The sequence below is a fragment of the Falco naumanni genome, chromosome 12 (assembly GCF_017639655.2).
Source record: "Falco naumanni isolate bFalNau1 chromosome 12, bFalNau1.pat, whole genome shotgun sequence".
NCBI lineage: Eukaryota > Metazoa > Chordata > Aves > Falconiformes > Falconidae > Falco > Falco naumanni.
The window spans coordinates 1,843,263-1,860,855 of record NC_054065.1 but is presented as its reverse complement, the minus strand read 5'-3'; the positions used below and the strand labels follow the sequence as shown (position 1 = coordinate 1,860,855).

The window sequence follows — 17,593 nt, the reverse complement described above, 5'->3', positions numbered from 1 at the left end:
ACCCTAGAACACTGACTCACAGTAACCAAAAGGACTACCTAGTTACTGCCTTCAGTGCTCTGGCATTTCTGTCCCTTTTCTTCACCAAAAATACTGGGCTAGACAGCACGTATCACCGGGCAAAGAATAAGAAAATATGCTATTTCTGTCAAGTCTCCTGTATCTCAAAGCACATGCTGTGATTTTGAACAGGCGATGAAGCAGAGTAAGGCAAACATTTCCCATAACAAGTGCCATGATGCTATCAGGGAGATATGTACAGACAGACTCTTGCATCTCTAGGGTCCCACCGAAGATACCTGGGCTCCATATTCATACATAAGCTATCAATTTCAAGATTAATGCCAATATTTTAATAGCCACATTAGCTGCAAAAACAATTAGAGCAGTTAATTTTCAAACTACATAGTAACTCAGACCTCTTCACCCCTTTCTACAGGAAGTCATGTTTCCAGTGACACGATCCCCTTGGGAAAAGACAGGTTTCCATGTAAGACTCCAGCTAAAGCCGCTAAGTTCATTTTTTTATCTCCATTTGGAAGGCTGGTTAAAGCCCAGTCAGGAAGAGAAGAGCCAATAGCACAGCGTGGCTTCCTTAGGGGCACTGTTGTCAGGGTAAAGGCATCAGGCAGGTGCCTAGTGGGAAGGATTCTGCAGTGACCCCTGCACAGGTCATGGCACTGTCCCACAAGCTCCAGCATCCCCTTCCACATCAATCCTATACAGCAATGTGATATTTTAACTCACTGGGCAAGGCAAACACTGGCACCTACCCATCAACATGCTGCTTCATACCCAGGTCCTGTATGTGCTCCGTGCTTTGCAATTTCCATTTGTCTCTGGCAGGCATACCTTACATGCCTGACAACTAGAAAACTCAAGATGATTTTTAAGTCTATTAGATTGCTCCCAACACAATCAAGCAAAGCATTCAGCACTTCTCAGAATATGTGGAGGTCGATATTTAGACTGTCAGCCTTCTACATGTTTTGGGTTGACAATAAGGGGAACATCTCTTAATATTAGCTAAAATAGTAAACCTGACACTAAGTTGAATAAATTTTTGCTAGCCTAAATTCACTGAATAATTAGGACTAAACTCAGGCAAAAGAACAGCTTTCAGAAGATTAAAATAATATACAGTTTCAACAAAAGACTACAGGTCTATCTTTTTAAGTGTTTATCTATGGGTCTGCAAGTCCTGAGAAATCTGCTGTATGCACTCAAATAGCATGGCAGAGAAATCCTGCCTGCTGTTCTGGTGCTACACCAAAACCCTTTAAAGGATAATGAAGACAGCATCACATTTCATAAGAGATTTCCTGAATGCCTGCTGAGCTGACCTTGTTTACAAGTACTCACTGAAACGATTAATTGCTCGTACTTTCCACTCCACACTGCTATGGCTCAGAGTCTTCTGCCTATACTATCCATATGGACATGAGCCAGAAAGAAACTTTCTATGTAATTATCCAATTATTATTAATGCTAGCATTTAACAAAAAATGCCAGCTGGCATATACAACAATCACTTCGCTTCTATTGTGAAAGAACTAAAAAAGGCATTTGTTTTCTTATTAATAGCTATAAAATACAGACAAAGTTAAACAGTTTTGTTTTGTTTTAGACTACAGGATCAGAAGGGTGAAGAGAACACAGTGGTGAAGGACTGGGAGTCAGGAAACAACTTTAATTCAGAGACTGCAATAAAATTACCGTGAGCCAATCAGTTCATGTCTGTGCTACAGGTTTCCATTTGTAAATTAATATTTCTCATTCTCTGCCTTTATTTCTTAATTTTACTATCTGTTCTTTGGTAGTAGGAATCTCTTGTAACATATTAATAAAGCAGAACAGGGTCCTAACTGATTACAGCCTATTTATTTTTTTTCTTTGTACTGTTTAACGCAAAGGTGATTTTGATATCACAAAGATACAATTTCTTCTAAACCCAGCAAAAACTGACTGCTCCAGCTGGTCCAGAGAAACCAGCAGATACAATAATGCAACAATATAGCTTGAAATAGTCCAAATGCAGTCACTAGAACCTAGATAAAAACCTACTATACCCTGAAATTTAGAGCAAGGTGTTACTCTTCAGTGCTTTATTGACATTAGCCAACCAGTGCGCAGAGCCCCCACAACTTAAAGGGAGAAACTTTGTTCTAATGATTAGTGTAGGATGGGGTATCAGTCCCACACCTCCCTCTCAAATCCATCACAGATTTGCCGTATGAGATTGTACTGATGCTGCTCTGTGCCCCAGTTTTACAGCATGGGAATAATCCATATGTAGCTACTAAGAGTTGTTTTCAATTTTAACTCACATCTGTGCTAGGAATTTAAAAAGACAAGTGTTTACCAAAATTTGCCTCAGTCCTCACTCCAAATATACATAGTACCTTCATGGCTATCCATTTCAGCTCCATTACGATAGCAAGAAGTAAACAGGAACTCTTAACTGGTTTTTGAAGTTGCACTATACTGCTACTGATGTATTTATGACATCACTTACTGCAGTAACAAGAGCAGCAAGCACCCGCTAGGCTGGGTAGGTCCTGACAATGGAACTTTACAAAACCGTTGATATGTTGTGTGAATTGATCTTGATCTTCAGAAGATCCCAGTGACATCCCTGGCACACTTAGCATACAAAGCACTTCAAGCTAAAATGAAGCAGAGGTGTATCTCATGTCATTCATGCTAATATTTAGCACTTTCCCCTAATTGAGAGGATATAGCAGTTAGAGGAAAGCTGAAAACACAAATAACACAACTGTGCTAGCAGGGTTCATCAGTAGGACAGCCAGCATTCAATCAGCTTTGCTCTCCCTAGCAGGTCTCATGGAACACATTGTGGGGATTACTGTTGACTGTTCATGAGGGCAGCAGGATAACATAACATAGCAATTCATGATCTAACAAAGATCTGGAAAAGCAGCCAAATGGACAGCACTCATTTTGCAAGGCATCATGGGAACCCTGTTCACCTGAACTTTTGCAAAGCTGACCACATTCTAGCTATGACTTTTTTAAACTTAACTAGACATCATTTGTGATGTCTGTGACAAACAGCAGGAAACAGCAAATGTGTTCTCCTGTGGCTGGAGCTGAGTAATACTGCTCAAGCACAGCTTCCCAGCCAAGCAGGCATAGCACACGCAACAGTAAATTGCAGCAGCACAAGTAAAAATTCTGCCTATATACTCCCAACCATGGATAGGTTACAGGTGCGATCCACCGGCAAACAAGCAACTGACCTAAGAGCTTGAACAGACTGATCTCCAAAAGACACTGAAGTTGCACTCCAACAAAGTGTTTTTCATCAGAATATGCTGCCGGTTTGTCTATCCAGCTGCTAAGGAGCATGACCTTTCAAAATTCACAGCCCCCAAGACAGCTGTGCTATATGGACTTGCTCAAGATCAATCCTTCCCAATACTCCTGGCTCTGCACTAGCCTCTGCAGAGCTCTCTCACGGCTGATCTCCTCGCAGCCCCCAGACTGGCAGGGAAGACCTGTTGCCAGGCTCCAGCTCCTGACCCACAGTCTGCAAAAGCACAGCCAGGACAGGGGAGATCTCAAACCACAGTAGCCAGCTACTCTTCTGCACCCCTCCCAGAATACAGAGCCAAACAGTCTCATTTTCCTAAACACTAAGCCATCTAAATTTAAAGATTATTTTAAACCTATATAGACTGACAGTGGTGCATAGCTGTGCTGTCTGAAAAGTGTCCCAGCACTATCCTTGAAATCTAATTTCAAGGAACGGTTTATATTATGTAATAAGCAGGGCCAGAGGCTCAGGATTAACATTTGTGCAGCGTAACAGTATTTCAGGTGAGTTCCTTTACAGTAGGCCAAACCTGCTCAGATCCAAAAATATGATGACTAAAATCTCATTAAATGATTGCTGGGAGATTCATGAGCTGGAATAGTTTGGGATTTTTGCTCCAGATGGTTTGTGTTCTAGTATGTATTAAAATTCTAGGGTTTACGGAGTTAAAAAGGGGAAGGAAAACTACTTGTCCAGGACCCTCTCCCACCAAAATGGTCATTGGTAGTTCAAGGAATCTTTTTCCAAACATAATATCAGCCACCCACTTCAAAGCCTGCTTTTCTTTCATTAAGTTTTGAACACTTTCCAGACTGATTTTCTCTGTTCCTTTAACAGCAGGGAAACAAGCAGGAAGAGCCCACAGCATCATTACACTGGAGCACAAGTCTGAACACCAGTGGAAAGCATTTAAGGTACACAAGCAGCACATTCATTATAGATTAAAACAGCCAGCTGTTTTACCCCAACTATGGAAAAAACATCACAAAGAATACCAGCTTCGGAAAGAAATCTTCTAATCCAGTAACATAGACTGACTATAGTAAATCAACTCGAGAGTAAAAGGATTTCACATGAAACCCAGTGTCTTCTCCAAGTTTATATAAGTGATTCTCTGTAAAGAGACTTCAGTATTCCCTTCAGAGGGGCCACATTAAAAGAAAGGCAAAGATACAAAAAGTAATTTTAACTCTGCAGGATAGCTGGTAACATCCAGCATAGTTCAAGGGAAAAATCTCAGGGCACTATATTAAGCAAATAAACACTGTATTTCTCTGGAGTGTAAAACAAGGGAGTAGAGGGAGGAGTTTGGAAAAAAAAACAAGGTAAAATTGAGTTATATACTATATAGTGACATTACCCAGAAATACTTTTTTTTCTACTGCTGCAAAGCATTAACAGCAGCAGAGAGAAGAGCAATGTATCAGAAGCAATTTTTGATTTTTTTTTTCTCCTGTTGGCAAAAAATGTGTCTTAAGTACGTAAGCATGAAACACATTCATCTTCTATAAAAATATTGTAAATAAACTGAACAGTTTGCCCATGAATCAAATCAGTACTAGAGTAATTTGTGGAATAAAACAAAAAGCTATCTCTCAGCAACACAAAAAGGCTTTGAGCTCTTTCCCCATAAGCCAAGCTCTTACTAGCTTCCTTTTCCTTTTGGGCTATCTGTGCAGTTACAAAGATTTCACTTAGAGTTCTAGATTCACCTAGCTAATTAAGTGCATAAATGCTAGAGAGATGTTGCTTTTCCAAGTCAGTGTGTTTACCACCAGAATGTTGGTAAGATCAACAGCAGCAAGATCCATATGATATGTGCATAATTACATTAGTGAATTCAGAACTAGATCAAATCCACCCACTCAACACAGAATTCATGGTTAGCTGTCTGCCCCCTCCTTCGTATGCTGTCCATTTGGAATACAAAATCTTTGCATTCTTAGAGAAGAGCTCTCACATCTGGTACTAGGCACATAATGTAATACATCTGAAAGATATTCCCTACTGATTTGTCACCAGAAGCAAGGGCTACTACTAGCTTAATCCTCAATCTGTTTGCTGCTGCTTCCCCAAAACAAGTGTTATGAACTAGGCATTCTTGTAGACATCTCCTCATCTTTATATTATGCAACCTGAATTTTAGTTAAATGTTGCTTTCTCCTGTGGACTATAAACACAAATCTCTAGACCCAGAGTAACATCCTTCATCCCTCTTAAGATAGAGAAGTGGTCACAACAGCCTTGTTCCCTACTTACTGGACCATTAACCTCCAAATATAATCAGCACACACAAAAGGAAAACAAACCTCTCCAACCATCAAGTGGGAAGATCAGAGAGCACAACAGACATCATAGTGCCCTGTAGCACAGCTCATTTCTAGTCTAAACTGACTTTTGAATGGTTGGCTTTACAAATTCACTAATGATCTTTTAACATTGCTCTGCACATTTAACTTCCATTTTTAGACCAGTTAGCTGAATTCTTTTCTTTCTCAGTAAGCTTCTATATGTTAGAACATCAAGTGGACACCCTTATCAAATTATAACTTTGTACAAACACTGTTAGCTACCCTTTCAGCATACAGAAGAATAATTAATTCTTACGCCTGTGTACCTTTCAGAAGGCAAAGATCCACTATGACATCCAGCTACAGCATAGGTATCCTTTGCTATTTCCTGGTTCACGCTAATGTTAGCACCTACCTAGGAAGAAACATCAGAATTTACATGAATCCAAACCAAAACTTTTCATACCATAATTTATACCATACTTTTGGCATGACTTTCTGCCATGGAAAAAAGTCACACCGATCCCACACAATCTTTGTGCCTAAACTGCTGAAACACATTAGCCTTAAGCAATGCAATTTAAATTATTTTTTTTTCAAATGCCCCAATTAATTTCAGTAGAAAAAACACTTCAGAATTCGAGGTCAATTTGTGTTTTGTATTAAAAAAGCAAACCAATAAGTTACTTTCCTGGAGTTGCTCTTTAAGAACCGCATTAATTGTTTCAGAACTTGTTTGAAACATCACGTGGCCAAGACGCCTGTATATAAACTCACTGCAGTTTATATACAATCGCACATGTAACCCATGTGCATGAATAAATTCAGTCTCACCAGCATCTAAGTCTTTTCTACATAGGAAATTATAGCACGTTTCTCTATTTTTTTCCCATTATGTTTATGCAGTTTCATATAGGCAAACATAATGAAACTCTACCATGAGCTGAGATGACTGGAAGCTACAGAGTATCATCTGTGAAGCACCAAGCTCAAGCAAGAAAACCCTGCTGAGAAGCGAAGTAGAGCAGCTCAGGTTCACTGCTGTGAAAACAGAGTCCCACAGCTTTTGGCTGCTTCAACAGGCACAGATAAAGAGTGTGCCTTAGGAAAACAGACATTGTCTCAGTAATCTCAACAAAATAAGCCATATTCTATTGTACAAACATTTAGAACCTTACATCACTCAAGTTCTAGTTTTGCTTCATGCTGCAAAAACCCAGGCAGCCTTGTCAAATACAGCATACAGAATAAGTTTCAAAAAAAACCCTAAGTCCATGCTTTTATTGATAATTACTAGCTGTTGCCAGAGATCTGTTTTTAAGTGGGTACATACAGTTACTCCCCTTGATAAGCTGGAGTGCAAAATCCTCATTTAAAAATACTAGTTTACTCATTAGTGTTTCTGCGAATGTTGTGTTGGAGTAGAGACATGTTGAATGCTTTCTTCAGCACAAAAAGCCAGAATAATGGCATTGAAATGTACCACATCCTACTGTATCAATAGTAAGAGAATACTTCCACCTTGAAAATATCAAAACATTACACGTGGTCCCAATAATATCAACTATAACAAAAGCATAAATACTTAGAAGGCTCAAATGGCTAAAAAGCATCCAGCAGAAATAACTCATCATACTGGAATTTGTATTTCAAGTGTCTCCCAAAAAGCTCAACTAATCCTGCACAGAGTTGTTGCAGAAGACTTACTGTGGTTTAATTACAAAGATTAGAGTCAAAATAAGTTTGACTTTTCAGTGTGGATGAAAAAGGTATATCACTTCCTCTTATGCAAGAAAATGCCTAAATTGAGTGCTCAGAGAACAGTTCCACTTGCCTGTTTATAGTACAATCCAATGTAACCTCGCATTCCTACTTGCTTTCAACTGTGCAACAGAGATTTGAGAATTGAATGTTATCACAGATAGTCATCAGCTAAGCAAATGAAAGTCTGGAATTCTGTAGCAAATTAGGACTTCATGTACTAACATTGCTAAAAGTCTTTGAAGCATTAACACAACATCCCAGGGGAACCATTATTTCCAAAGCAGCAAGCCATCAGAGAGACATAGTACAAAAAAAAGAAGTTAAGCACCTTGTCCAAGATCACATACTGGGTTTTCCAAGACACTGTACAGACTAACACTTCTTATTCCAAAAATTCAGTCCTGTTTAAATGCAGGAATAAGTAGATGGTCTATAAACATAAGAGGAAAGCAGTTTTGTCTTCTGTGTATCTAACATTAAAACAAATATTAATAATCCCACTAGTAACAAGAACAAGAGACTAGATATGTTCTAGAGGCCAACAGCAACTTCCCCCTGACTCCTTTACAGATACCTACAAATATGCAAAGCATTGAATACCTTAAAATTTTAAGGAACAAAAGGAGTCCTATAGCTCTCAGTTAAAGCAAGTGACATTTCTGGCAGCTTCAGAGGGAGATGGAAGGAAGAAACATTTCTCATTGAATCACTTCAGGCACAAATACCATAAGCTGTTGAGAGGTAGCCCCCTCCCTCCAACAAATGAAAATACTTCAGCAGACTTGTGTTTAGGGTATGAGACTAAACTATAACATGTATTTTGGAATAATTTTGTGGGAATTTTGGGAAATTTGGAATAATACTGTGGGAATTAAACCCTGCCCTAACATAGCAACCCTAAGTGTCAATGACAACATGTGATCTTCAACAGGAACTTTTGTTTTATTCCCAAAACTAACTGCTTATCCTGCACTCCTTCAAAAAGCCAATACTCAAAAGCTAAAGAAAACATGAGTATTAAGCTCTAATAAGACATTACTTAGTAAATCTTAATTAACTATTTGAAGTATAAGCCTACACTTAGTGTGAATTGTTAATTTAGAACAAACTATAATTGTTATCAAAATATTACGATGAACACTTCAGTGATTAGAAGTGGAAGCAGATACTTTATAAAGAATTCCAATTCCACTGAGCAACTATAAATTCACAGCAACTGTAAAAATTACTGGATTTAAAAAAGTCTACAAGGTCATACAAGACAGCTATCTTTATACCCAACAGAAAAAAATGGGGGTGTGGAAAGCATTCTTTTTGCACTATTCCATATTCAGAAAGACATAACCACGGTTAAAAGCTTTAGTGGTTTATGGCATTTCAAAGTAAAGAACAGTGACAATCCAGCACAGTCTAAAGGACAGGACCTGAGCCAGGAGTCCACTTCTATTTCTGGCTCTGCCACTGGTGGGCTGTGTGACCTTCAGTGGAAAGCTACACCTCTCTCCCTTCAACTGCTCCTGGTCCACAGGGAGAGAACTGCCTTTTGCTCTTCCCCCAAGCCACTAACAAGAGCAGGCTTCACTTAGGGGCAGTCAGCACTGCTGTACAGTATAAAATAGCAAGGGTAGAACAAAGGTAAGCCACAGGCCTCTAGTTTTGTGTTGGAAGCATGCAGCTCTCTCCTTCAGCTAAGAGTCATTGATGTCTCACTGGTTTTATTCTCTGAAGACAGGAACAAGAAACTACAGTCTTCTGACTTACCTACCCATTCCTTTCCTTTTCAGCTGAGTACAGTTGCTACAATAAGCTGTAATTAGTTCTTCATTTATCAGTTTTGGTAAGTGAAATCATCTAGTTTTGAACTGCTAAACCCCCAAAGAACAAGGTCCATTCCTTCCCAGGTCACCAGCAGTAACATTTCGTAAATTCAATTTACAGGACCAAGCTCAGAGCCTGCATAACTTAATAGTTCAGTTTAGCCTGTCAATTTTAAACAATAAACAAATAATCACAGATAAGATATTAATTTGGTATGAAAAGAGATGGTCACACCTACCATTATACTAGCCATAAAAAATTATAGCTTAACGCAATTTAGTTTTCAAGTTAGGTTATTTTACCTTTAAATGAATGAAAAGTAGGCTTGTTATACTTGGACCCACACTGAACCACAAAAACCCCATCATATTTCCTGTCATCAGACTGCTATTGAGTCATGAAACATTGTAAATGACCTTCAGCAGTGATTACCATAACAATTGTACTTCATTACAATCATAAATGAGAACACACCCAAAGCTTTTTTCACTATTTTGCATTTTAGCAAAGTAGAAAAGAAAGCTTAAAGAATGGGATTTGAATTTCCCTCTCCCCTTTCCTTCAGAATGTATCACTGTTAGCTTCCCAAGAGCAGCACATCCAGGAGATACTTCAGCCATACTATTATGGCACATAGCTGCCTCATTGACAAACACAAGGTAAACATGAAGTGCTCTGCATCAGAGCAGCTGTATTTTCATAGAAAATAAGCATGGCAAAAAGTATTATAACTCACAATTTTATAAGTATTTTCTATAACACTGAAACATAGCATACAGTGACCAGTGTTCTTTGTATGATCAACTTGAAATTGTTGCTTTAAATGAAGCAGTTATTATTTTGTGTCTTTATGCTCTTCTGGATATGTGGGATGCAAACAAAAAAAAAGATATAATGGAATTTCAGCCAGTGTGCCCATTAAACATAGCTAGTAATTAAATCAGTCCAGTAACAAATTTTTACAACCTTTTAATCATACCACCCTGAAAATGTATACCTGTGAATCTGGAGCCTATTCTGAGAACAACTGCATTCATCTTTGAATAATGGTAAGAGTTTCTCATAGCCTACTTAATTTGTTTTAGAAGTACTTGTATTAAGATTGTCTAACAAATCTCTTGTTAAATCCTCTCTACCGTGTTTGACCATAATATTGGTTTCAAACTCCCCTTGGCATTTCACTTCCACTGCAATTAGCTCATCCCTCTGATATTCTCCTCCCCCACAATAACAAATTTCAGAATTCTGTTTCTATCTCAAGGACCAATCTCCCATCATGATTTTTTTCCATTATAGCACACCTTTAGTTACTGTACCATGCTGCCTCTGCCCCTTAGACATAAAAGTGTCTCTGGAAGTTCTGTACCTTTTCTACTAGTCTGATGTTACTCAACACTTCTTGAATCTATTGATTCCTAGTCCACAATCATTATTTTACTTATCAGCTGTTGCCAAACTCAAACTGACATCCATATTCTCTTCATAATCTATCAATACTTCCAGCCTCTCTGAACTTCTCACTCAACTGCCTTTGTCTTCTTTTGAATAACAGGCTTTTGCAGCTTCAAGAGCAGAATACATCAGATGCCTTTAACTTATTTAAAAACCTAAACCACTTCATTGTCTGTACAGATGTTCCTTTCAGATTAATTTCTACCATTATGCCTAGCTTTATGTGCAACAAAGTGTTACAGTTTCTTCTAAACATCTAGTTTGAGCTGAAAAATTAAAAATATATCCTCTTAAAATGGAGAAAAATCTCAAAATACAAACTAAAATCGTTCTATATCTCAACATAAATTGGGTATTAAGATCTGGGATTTTGCTCAAGGAATCCAGTCATAGTCTAAATATGGAGGGCTTTTTTTACTAGCATTTAGTTCCATTTCATGCCATCAGGACTATTCTCTACTATTGAGAAATAGTATTGAATTATATTTACTCAATGCCAGTTGGCAAAGACAAGAATCTTGGATACACCTGGCTAACGAAACAGAGAATGAGAGCTGCAATATTAACTGATACAGAGTTCCCTTCTCCTCTTATGTGGTAAAAATCTAGATTTTTCTATGCAGCTACACACTGAAGTAATTTTCAAGTCACGTATATATTTAATATTACTTCTCGACCAAAACTGATATTAAGAATAAAATTCAAATTAAATTAGCATTAATTTACTAATTAAAAATAATTTCCATGACAAGCAATCTATATTTGACATCATGCCTTTCTACAAAGACAGAAATAATATTTGCTACGTTATTATATACTACCAGAGCCTAAAAAGTGTCCTAAGGTTTTATATTTTAGCATGTAAGCCTGATTTGAAATCTTTGATTTTTGGAATAAATTCTGAAGTTGACAATCTACACATGTCTTATATTCCTCTTTTAATGGATAACTAATATGCCATCACTCAAAGTTAAAAAAATTCTCATATGAAAGCAATTTCTAGCCTGTCAATGCAAGTTGCTATGGCAACAACCACAAAGGCTCTAGCCTTATTTAATGAGGAAAATGGAAAAAATATCGCAAGATACTATAACGAAAAACCCTGTCCTACAAGTCCTCCTGAAAAAAAGAAACAAAAGGACTACCTCCTCTACTCCATTTAACAATATCCAGACTGGCAAAAAGGCTTTCAGCTTACCAAAAAACCTTATGTCATTACGTTTTAGAAATGCTGCAACTGCTTTTCTTGTGACTTTAGTTTTCTTTGGCTTACAGACAGGTAAAAGACTGGAAATGAGCTTTTAGTATCTAAGGATAATGGGTGTTATCTATGTGGAGCAGTAACAGCAGACAGAACAGAACTATAAAATATAGCAGGGGAAAAGGTAGTGAAGAAAAATATGGATTCTACCACAACAGTCTAAAAATAGATTCACCTCAAATAAGGCATGTATACTTGAAAGTTTCTACGGAACAAACAGCTCCATCTAGAGGTTAAAAAGCAAGAGATATTAAAGCAAGCTTACAGGTAAAAGGTTCTCAAGATTTCTTTAAAATACCCCTAAAATTGTCTGCAAAATCTCCAGATTAAAATAAAAAATTGGCTTCAAAATACATGATGTAAAATTTGCCTGATCTTTGAGAATCTAAAAGTTTCAGATTAAAAACAAACTGAAGGCAAATCTTCAAATGAAAATACCCAAAATCAAAAACTGCTCATTCAAATCTTAAGCTTCTTGTATTTCAGTGAAACTCACTGAAATCCTAGCCTCAAGGAAGTCCATAAATTTTGCCAGTTTTCAGCGTGATAAAGATTTCACCACCACAGAACATAAATTAAAGAAGTCTGCCTCCCAGCACCACTTCAACAAAAATTTATACCCATGTTCAACACTAAGCAAATGGGTCAATAAGGAATACAAACACTAGCACATGCAACATTTTTCAGGCCCCAACCCTTCATGCCTACTTATTTTCCGCTTATTTATGTAAAAGTCAGAATGCCCCTGCTAAGTTGTTACATTCTCCAGAGCAAACTATTCTGCATGTCATCTTTCAAGGCAATTCATCATAATCATACTTCATGTCTGCAAGGAAACAATTACTTCCACATTTTAGGAAAAAATCCAGGCTTTGGCACTCTGCTGAAGAAACTACACCACACTTGGGTAAGAGAGGCCAGTTCTTTTCTAGGGCAGGATGGGAAGGAACCAAGCACACAGCCCACGCTAACAAACACTCTTCTGTGCTGCCTCTGCAGCAGTAGATACTTCGCCTCTGGCTGCCCTCCTACACCTAATTCCACAGTTCTAATGCAGTAAAGTTGTATTTGACTACCCAAAACTCTCCAAAGATCATCAGTTACCTGGCCAACTGATTTTCAGACTAGACCTTCCCTAACATGCTCTCACTTCACTAGAGAGCTTTAAGTATGTGTGGATAGTCATGCTGCCAACTCTCCTGCTTTACATCTTATTTTCTCCACTTTAGATGAAGAGTGACCCAAACCAGTATAAACTCCACACGTGCATTACAATAACACTTCTAATAGATCACCAGGACCATCCTCATAACTCCTCCCAGAATATATTTTACCTTGCAGCCTGTGTAAAAAAAAAATGAATCATTTAACAGCATTGCTTCTTGAGCCTGTACTGGATGCTTCATAGCTGTGCCTCACAATACAAGCAGTGATACAAAATAGAACAAAAAGGGTCAGAAAACAGGGAGCAAAGGACTGCTGCTGGAAAACCATTGCGTTAGAGGTCTGCCGCATTACTGCTCCAGAACAAAGGCATGCTTTGTGATTCACTCCATGCTTCTGGTAACATTGAACTGCCTCATGTTGTTTTTCCCCACATTTGTTACACTTTCCCTATTTTTATCCTCCCCTCAAACTCTTATCCCTCTTTTCTTCCATCCCATATTGCTTTTCCCATTTACCTGTTCTAGAACTATACTTTAATGGCATCTCTACTCACTTCATAGTTTATGGTTTTGATTTTATTTAGCATCATGAAAAGATAAACATTGTTTATGATTGACCAAAACACCCCTTCCACCTTTCCCTAAACAGTACTAACATTAACACGCCAAAACCAGTAAAACTACTGACAAATAATTTTATTACCATTGATATGTAATTTTTTAAAGTCCGAGTGCTGCACCTCTGAAAATCAGACCTTTTGGGCCTAAAGTTTTAACTAGAAACTTACATAAGTCTGAAAATATCTGTCCAAAAGACACTGCACAAACTATTCTTGAAAGAATTCTACAAGGTAACATACTGCTCCAACATTTGAAATAGCTCTTTACCAGGAACCTTTCTTGAAATATCTTGCAACATTGATTCATGTACCATATTTCTCTGAAAAGTGTTCAGTTTCTTTGAACATATGAGATCTCCAAATTTTTAAGTGTCTTACACATACAGGCTCAATTTTAAGTTCTAAATATCTAGCAAACACAAACTAGAGCTTGCATAGGAAGTTGGTGCCAGAATTTCCCACTGATTATCAGAGTTTTAATACAAATCTATGTTTAGGATTACCGGTTTATATTAATTTCCCATAGCAGAAGCAAGCCTCATTTTGTTTTTATTTAATATAGCATTTTAAATAACTATTGAATCTAGAACACAGTATTATGAATTCCCAGGGAGCATGACTGAGCATTACAAAAAATGCTGTAAGCTCTGGAAAAAAACTTGAGAAACTCAAGTCTGTTTTGTTCTCCTATTAACATGTACTACCAGAGAGAAATAAGAGCCTTTCCAAGTAGCTATTCATACACAAGAGCTCCTTTTTCATGTGCAAGTTCACCAGTTTAGTGCCAAAAATAAGCTCACTACCCTTTTGATATATAAGAGCACACACAGGGAACAAGGAAAAGTGAACTGTTTCTCCTTCAGCATTCCACTCTAGGTTCTCCAGTTTAATAATCCATATCTCTACGCATACTTCAAAATTGCACTTCAGCATTGCAACATTATTCCTAAATCAGAGGAAAATTTATTTCCAGCATGAAATGAAGCAGCAGCAACTCAAAACAACTTATTATTTGTTCTGAATATCAAATACAATGTACATCAAAAGCTTCAACAACTTTTTCTTTGGTCTCAATCCCACTTGCTGACCCTATTTAAAATTGTGTAACTATGAAAAATAAAAACTGATTTCCTTTTCGAATATTCTGCATGCCAACACATCTCTGCAAACGAGCCGAGTCTTGACAGTGTAATTTTGCAGCTCTATTGCAAGATCCCCTATTATGCACAAACTATCTGGTGTTGCGAGTAAATGTAGTTTCCTTTAAATCCCATTGACATAACAGGAAAGGGAAAAGGGTGGATGAAAACACCGCATTCTGCGGCAATCCTAGTTCATGCAAATGCAAGAAGTATCAGCAGCTAAGCTATGCTTTGACTTCAACCTGCTTAATGAAAATAAATCAACTGACTAGAAATTTTCAAGTGAAAAAGTACTCCAACAAACAGAAACCAAATCCTGATTTCTCAGATGTCCATTTTCAGTGCTCTACATTAACTAGAGATGGCACCAAGATACTAAATTTTAAAGATATTTACATCAGGCTATGAACAAAGGTCTTAAAGAAAATGAGTATAAATTTAACCTAAGAGAACAACTGATATTTCTCTGGCTTTGTAAATGTTTTGCAGCCCAAGATAAGCAATCTAACTTTGAGCTCAAAACCAAGAAAATGGCTACAAATACTTCTGTCACATTAGATAATCATACATAAATCTCTTTACTTGAAAGTGTAACACATATTTTCTCTGCAGAAAGCCAACTTCGCTTAATCTAAGTTCAGTTCTGAAGCAATTCCCTTATCGGAAAGTGCTGGCAGAATTTGCACTAATAGTTGCCCATCCATAATAAAGCTTACAAAGGAAACTTTTACAATCATTCATTCTTTGTTGAGAGCGCAAACCATTGAAGGATTTTTTAAAACTCTCAACAATCTCCCTCTATACGCTTGCAAAAAACGATAGTTGGAAGCAACTGAATCGGGCTTTGTGTTTTTTTCCAGGCATCGTTTCCTCAGAGTGATAGCTTCAAGCTTTTGGAAACTGGCAATCTAATAAAGAAAATAATTACCAATTCTTTTAAAGACATCAAAATACTTCAGAATATATTTCCAGATGGTAGAGAACACTGACCTTTGCTGAAATGCATATTTATGTTTTTTTTAAAAAAAAGCGGGGGAAAATATCATATTTAAACTCAGTTTAAATTGATTTAAGTACATGCTGAGCAAGCATTTTGATAAATTCTTCAGTGTTTCGTAACAGAGAAGTTTTGAAGAATTAAACCCCAGGTCTTTGCTCATATGTAGGAATAAAGGCTTTTTCTTCATTTCACAAGAGAAGAGTACGTTAGGGAAACACACTGACAAGTGCGACACTAGAAGTTAAAACTGGCTAATGATACACACTATTTTTAAAGCTTAAAGACTTTTTTACTGCTCAAAAAAGAAGGCATCTCCTCAACTCCACAAAACTAAAACTGATTATTTAAAGTACTGTACACTACTGATATATGAATCTACTAGTCACTTTGTATCAAAACATGTCTGTAAATTACTTTAGTAAGACTAAAAAGCCACAAAAATACTTACATCGCATTTACTTTGTCTTCTGGGCCCTGAACTTGGCCCGTTACAGTTCCTTGACTGGTATTTTTAACCCAGCCAACCACTCCTAATTTCCTAGCTTCCTCTTCTGTGTACTGATTGGAAAAAATAATGAAAAATCAGTGTTAGCACATACACAACATGTACACCACTTAAAACCCCACTTTCATTTTCATAGGTTTAAGACCTACGCTTAAGAAAAATATCCATGGATGCTGCTCATACTCAGACATTAAGATGTTTCTGCCAGCTCTGAAGTTGCAGCAGAAGCACCCATTTTTTGAATAAGAATGACATTTCACATATACGTAATAAATGCACAAATTAATTACCACTTTCATATTATATATGCTTATTATATACTGCTTATTAGCTCAGGACTGGCACTCTGGTGTGTGTTCACATGGCTCCAGGTCAGCTCAAAATAAGGTAGAGCAATCTTGCACCTGCCCACCACATCATGTGTGGACATACGCTTTCCACCTGATAGAATAATTACATTCAAGACATACTATATTGTAAACCTCTATCTATTTCAATTTTGCACTATTTCATCATACATATAAACAATGCATAAAACCTTTTAAGTCTAATATTAAGCATGGTACACTAGTTTCAGACAAATAATTATTCTTATTTGAAATATGTTCTCTTGTTTCTTGGGTTTCTGTGAACTGCACGTGCTGCATGTTCAGAGCTTGTGGAAATATTTGGTTGTGACATGAGCCACAGACTGTGTGTTTGTAGCACATTGTTACAGTAAGTTTCCTTAAACACAGGTACCGTAAATGCCATTAAAAGAATGACACTGGAACACACTGTTTCAGAAGCCAGTATCAAGAAACTTCAGATGTAACCTTTTTAAAGTTTAACATGTTATAATGCTCTTGTGGCTGTTTTATCACAAGTAATCCAAACAATCTTTAGAAGCTATACAAACAGGCAACACACATTAGTAAACTTTTAAAAATCCACTTTAATACAACCTTAATGTAAAACAAGTATTTTTTTTCCTTTAAAATTCACTCGCAATATATAACCATCTAACCTAGAACTCAAAATTCAGGCTGGATGTGTTTATACCCTGCTGACCCATTGCCATATTTTTAGCACTGGAAATACTATCCTGTAAAGGAGAACTGGTAAACCAGGCATTGCCTTACCATTCTGAAACAAACACCTAGAAAAGAAAGAAAAAAAAATCCATTGAAGTAATATGAAATAATACCAGTTCTAGGAATTTCACTTTAATACAAAGTTACCAGAAATTGCACACAAG

At 37.2% G+C, this 17,593-nt stretch overlaps 1 protein-coding gene across 4 annotated transcripts in view; it reads right to left on the bottom strand.

Moving 5' to 3' along the window:
• ACYP2 (acylphosphatase 2) overlaps positions 1-17,593 on the bottom strand; it is a 42,326-nt gene that overhangs the window by 23,986 nt on the left and 747 nt on the right. For 2 of the 4 annotated variants that reach the window (XM_040612230.1, XM_040612232.1), the window contains exons 2-3: positions 17,478-17,494; positions 16,300-16,409 (exon numbers count right to left, since the gene is read on the bottom strand). In XM_040612230.1, coding sequence (XP_040468164.1) covers positions 16,300-16,409; positions 17,478-17,494 — 127 coding nt within the window. The remainder of the gene's footprint in view (positions 1-16,299; positions 16,410-17,477; positions 17,495-17,593) is intronic. The other 2 variants (XM_040612231.1, XM_040612229.1) reach the window with 1 other exon arrangement.